This window comes from Nicotiana attenuata, unplaced genomic scaffold (genome assembly GCF_001879085.1).
Source record: "Nicotiana attenuata strain UT unplaced genomic scaffold, NIATTr2, whole genome shotgun sequence".
Lineage (NCBI taxonomy): Eukaryota > Viridiplantae > Streptophyta > Magnoliopsida > Solanales > Solanaceae > Nicotiana > Nicotiana attenuata.
Genome location: NW_017672794.1, coordinates 23,273 through 29,151, shown reverse-complemented (window position 1 = coordinate 29,151; position 5,879 = coordinate 23,273). Strand labels below are relative to the sequence as shown.

At 36.2% G+C, this 5,879-nt stretch overlaps 1 protein-coding gene across 1 annotated transcript; it reads left to right on the top strand.

Annotated features, from left to right (window-relative positions):
- Positions 1 to 2,258: 2,258 nt before the first annotated feature.
- LOC109214537 (ethylene-responsive transcription factor ERF061-like) lies at positions 2,259 to 3,899 on the top strand. Its single transcript, XM_019378467.1, has one exon. The coding sequence runs from the start codon at positions 2,506 to 2,508 to the stop codon at positions 3,598 to 3,600; it is 1,095 nt and encodes a 364-aa protein (XP_019234012.1). The 5' UTR covers positions 2,259 to 2,505; the 3' UTR covers positions 3,601 to 3,899.
- Positions 3,900 to 5,879: the final 1,980 nt, after the last annotated feature.

The window sequence follows — 5,879 nt, the reverse complement described above, 5'->3', positions numbered from 1 at the left end:
TCCTTGCATGAACACTGTTTTCTTTCGATCTTCTTTGCCAGCTTCAGTTCTTGATTTTTCTCTCATGATTCCATATCTCTCCTTCTTACCTTAGTCTTTTCCTCCTTCTTCAGGTTCAGTAGCGTACCTTTTATCGTCGACATGTCACACACCCTTCGTTGTCACGATGAAATTTCCGATGCCACTCCGTTGTCGGTGGCTCCTCCTTCCGGCGGCGAGGATTTCGTGGTTGAAGAGGATGAGAGCTTTCCTACCGTGGAGGAGATAGTTCTTAGAAACCCCTTGTCCAGAAGCGATTTTCATAAGGAACCTGCTCCCGCTCCCGTTCAGGTGATCTCCGAAATCGGGCCGTCTCATATAGTTGAGTTCCGATCTACTTATCGTATCCCTTCTCACGTCGAGATAGTTCCGGCTGGTGGCGACATCGTGGAGGTCCATCGACCTGGGTACTGTGCCTTTTATGTCTACCCTTTCTTAATTGGTTATACTCTCCCACTTCTCCCGCTTGCAGAGGAATTCTGCCGATTTTACTACGTCTGCCCAGCACAACTATCCCCGTATTGGTATAAAGCTTTCCTGATGCTAACAAAGTATGCGGAATTGGCCGGTTGCGAGGTCGATATCCGCCACCTACTATACTTGTTTTCACCAAGCTTTTACAGAGGCACTATGATACACCTGCGACATCGCGGGACCAGAGGGCTGATAGTTGGAATGGACGACCGGACGAATCGGAGGTTTTGGCACAAGTACTTCTTTATCAAAACCGAACACTTGGTATCGGACCCTGCTGGATTTCCCGAGCAGTGGAACCATAATCGTAGGTGTTGTTGGCATGCACTTGTTGTCTTCTTTTCGTCCCTTCGTTTTTCATTTATTTGTGGTTTCTTTGTGTTGTTTTATTTTTTAGCTGAGAGGCGTGCACCCTTTCCCGTCTTTCGGTATTGAAGACTGGGTGGCTAGTGTTACCTCACATGGCGAGTATTCAAGATTGGGCGTTTTTCTACAAATGTTTTGGACCGAAGGCGTCGTCTAGTAAGTGTTACTTTAAGAGCGTTTTTCCTTAAATAGAACTTACGTGGCGTTAGTTAAGTGAGTTTCAAATATCAAATAATTATTTAAAAAAAAATGAGAGCAGATTTCTCCTGCCACAAAGCAGGATATGTAAAGAAGAAAGAAGCTCAACCGTGCAAAAGTCCTCTTATGAGTCAGTACTCATTACTGCTACAATAGTAAATACATAAAGTGGCTTTTTGTATCTCATCAATAAATTGGGGCCCACTCTATTTGGGGTCCACACGGAGCCATTTGGCAGAGTCAAATAGTCAAACCACCAGTTGTGATTTGTGAATTATGAATGTGATTTCTTCTAACTTCTAAAGCTTCTTTTCAAACTCTGCACTCATTTACAGCCTGTTTATGAGGGATTTTACAAACTTTTTGTTGAGATATTTTTCTTTCTTGTTGAACATTGTCTTCATTGAGCTAGAGAGCAATGGTAAAATTGTCTCAATGTGATCTACAAATTACGGGTTTAAGCTATGGAAGGAGCCACTAATGCTTGCATTAGGGTAGACTGTCTACATTACACTCCTTGGTGTGCGACTCTTCCTCGAATCATGCCTGAACCTGAGATACTTTATGCACCAGACTGCCTTTTTCTTCAACATTATTTCATTGTTATCGTTTGTTGTCCGAGAAAAAGATTTTTTTGGTTCCCATCAGATGTTCAATATATGTATTGGGACTGTGATCTGGATTCGCGCTGCATGGGAAAAATCAGGAATAGTCTAAATTTCTTTTAAGCCATCGAAATGACAAAATTCTGGTAGGAAGCACTTCCACCTTTAGTAAACTTTAGGAGGAGCGAATCCAAATTAGTTGGGTACAATACGAGCGCTGACATCGGACGGGACGACAACAACAACAACAAACCCAGTGTATTCCTACAAGTAGAAGTCTGGGGAGGATAGTGTGTACGCAGATTTTACCCCTACTTTTAAAAAGACAGAGATGTCGTTTCCCATCCGTTGGGACGAAAAAAGATAAATTTGACCCATTTTCTTGAGTAAAAGATGGATTCACTTTTTAGTTACTGCATGAATAACTTAAAGATTGTTAAAAGGATAAAAGTGAAAAGGTAAATCATAAATGTTTAACTTTTGAAAAACAAAAAGTTAAGGGCCTTTTGGAAAAAGATCCTTTACTCTGCAGCTATAGCCTATAAATACACCAAAGAAGAGATCAAACTTGGCCACAACACCACAAATATCAAACTCAAAATCTTCATTCTCAAGTCCCAACTTTTAACATATCTTCATATTTTCTCTGGATCAGTTTACTTCTCTCTTTTAGTTTCTTCAACCTTATTTTTGTTAATTCTCAAGAAAAGGGGCAATTTTTATAGTACCCCTTTTCCCCTTTTTGTTTTCTATTTTCTACTACATCACTTGTCTATCTTAGGAAGTTAATTTCTTGAATTTGTTTTATAGAGTTCAAGAAACCATGAACAAAATTCAAGAAAACATGTGCAAAATTCAAGAAAACATGTCTTACAATTATGATGAGGCTGCTCAAATTAGATCTTCTCTATCTCAAATTCTCTTAACAAGTAGTACCAATACATTAGACTCAATCTTTTCTCATTGCCAACAACAACAAACAACAACGGTTACGTCTCAGTCCCGAACAATTTTTTCTGACTGCCAAGAATCAAATAATCAAATGGCTACTAAAAATGTTTTTGAGCCTCTAGGTTCTTCCGTCTATAGCAATAACAACTACACCTCAGTTCCAGACAATTTAGGTTCGTCAGTCTACCTTAGACAAAAAGATTTGTTACAAAAATTTTGGGAAGAAAATAGAGCAAATGGTACAAATCCAACAACTTCCACACAAATCCCACATCAAAATACTTCTTTACATTCAGGAAATTATGTTTGTCCAAGTAAAAAAAAGTTATATAGAGGAGTGAGACAAAGGCAATGGGGAAAATGGGTGGCTGAAATAAGACTACCTCAGAATAGAATGAGAGTTTGGCTTGGAACTTATGAAACTGCTGAGGCTGCAGCTTATGCTTATGATAGAGCTGCATATAAACTTCGAGGCGAATATGCACGATTAAATTTTCCAAATATTCGCGATGATACGAGCATGTTAGGGTTTGGAGATAGTACAAAGATGAATGCTGTGAAGAATTCTGTGGATGCTAAAATTCAAGCTATTTGCCAGAAGGTTAAAAGAGAGAGAGCTAAAAAGGGTGTCAAGAAAATAGTTGAAAGTGATAAAAAAGTTGAAAAAAATGTGGATTTGGAGTCATCTTCTTGTTCTTCTTCAATTGTTTGTAATGAGAGTTGGAGTAATAGTGATGTGATTTCTCAAAGTACTTCTGAAGATGGATTGTGGAAAAGTGAGAATTCGCCTTGTTCTGTTCTTGATGACCCTCACGTGGGGCCCAAGAACGACGATCCCAACTGTTATATCACTAGTATCACACATCAGTTCGAAAGGCCAATGATGGAATTGGAGTTTGAAGATTGTTCTCTTGCAAGAATGCCTTCTTTTGATCCCGAGTTGATATGGTCGATTTTGGCTAATTAGAAGTTATATCGACTTACTCTTCACGTGACTTGAACCTTCAACTTATTCAGAATCTTGTCTTGAGATCTAGGGAGACCATTTTATGTTGTTGACAATGTAAATGGTTAATTTTGAAGAATGTGTAGTTATTTAGTTATGATTTCTTTTGTCAAGTTGAGCACTATTAGTCTCTCTTGGCCTGACTTTTGTTTCTCTATGGGATGAACAAAGAATATTATAAGCTGTTCATTACCAGTTTTACGTATCAGTATTATTGGGAATTTTGCTTAATTCTAATAAAGTTTGCATCTTTTAAATCATAATGTATGTTACCCTATTTTTAGCTTGGAAAGGAATGATCTTTTATGAATGAAAGTTTAAATTCCTTTTCATCATTCATCATTATGCTTTTAGTCTCAAATTAGTTGAGATTGGCTATACACATCATTTGTATCTATTTTATTCGATTCGAATCACATGTCTCAACAAATCCAATATAGATTTATCTTATCTCCACTGGCGATGCAATATAATTGTTACGCCATAAGCGCAATTTAATCTATAAAAAGATATTTGTCTTATTATTCAGATTACTAATTTCACTTCTTACATGTGATATTAGATGAAAATTATTTTACGGAAGGACGAATTTTTTTTTTTTTTTGAAAGTAAGTGTGAAGAAGAACAACGCCACATCTTTCGAATGTGGGATTGAGCCTTTATTTCCATGATTTTTACCCATTTTATTGACGTTAAGCCGCAATTATAAATATATTTTGTTCTTCCTTTTCTTTTGTTAACGTGTATATCTTTGACTACTAGTCTAAGAAATCCAAAGAAAAAAGAAGAAGAAGAGATGGTCCCAAGTCTTGTTGTGAATTAATGTGATCCACTAAGTGCAAAATAGGTGATGGTGATGCCACAGTATAGCTTGTCTGACTTATAATATAACAACAATATAAAGAACTTGTTGGGGCATCCCTCATCTCTTAGACTTGTCACTGTTTGATAATGTCACTTCAATTATTTGTCCAGCTATTCATCATCTTACCTAAAATGCACAAAAGTTACTAGCTTATCTTGCTCTTTTTTGGTAGAGGAAGATCCACGATATATATATATATATATATATATATATATATATATATATATATATATATATATACAAGTTTGTGATCAAAGACGAATATAGGATTCGAAGTTTATGGGTTCCTGGAGCAACCTCAAGTAAATATACAATAAGTAATTGGGAAATTACCAGCTATGTCCATTTATAAGTTGCTCATTACAAAAATTGGTCAATTGATAAAATATTACTAATATTAGCCAAATTAGCCAATTAGCTATTTGTAGCAAAAAAATATCAAATTTTTGCTTTGTTTTGAGTGGGTATTATTAGAATAGATTAGGCACAACTTAAGGAGCTTGAATCTCAGTTTTGGGATGATTTGGTGAAGTTTTGAGGCGGTTTGAATTGAAAATTCGAAGTAAAAGCCGAACATGAAAAAAAATGATATGTGTATCATATATGTATCATATTTGTATCAATTGTGTATCACATGTATATCCATGTATACATGTGTGTGTGATACATGCGTGATACATGTTTGATACATGTGTCGCAGAAGTACTTTTTTTGAACTCGATTTAATTACGAATTTTGATACAAAACCAGTCCAAATCACCTCCAATCTTCCTCAAATTTTGTATATTGACTTATCTATNGTCATTCTTTGATGAGTTTGTCGTCATCTTTGGATTAAATTTTCATGTTTGTTCCTTTTCTTTGCTATTATATAGTTTGGTGAAGCTTGATTTACAGTACCCATGTGAGCATGCTAATTGTTCTGATTTTCTGTTACCTTAGTTATTTTCTTGTATATGGAACCCTGTAAATCGCTCTCACAGGCCTTATTCGTTAGAGTCGATATGTGCTTCTTCTATGATACATGAGTAAAAGTTGTATATGAAATTCAGTGAAGTGTGAAAGTAGTCAATCGTTGGATTATATTCTTAAGAAAACTGTTGATGAAAGTGAAGATGGGTTGGTAAGTTTGGCATTGATACGTTCGTTTTCACGGATGAGGTCTCGTTTGGGTTTGGGAGCGTCAAAGCAGAAAGAGATATCAGATGATACTATACAAGTTGTTGCTGAAACTTTAAAAGCTTTTTCTTTTCTTATGATTTCGGAAGATGGGTCTTGTTGCTTGGTTTTTTTTTTAGGTTGCATTCTTCTGGTTGTGCCTTGAGAATTTGAAATATTACTTTTTAGTGTAGGCTTTAATAAAGGTTTTTCTTTG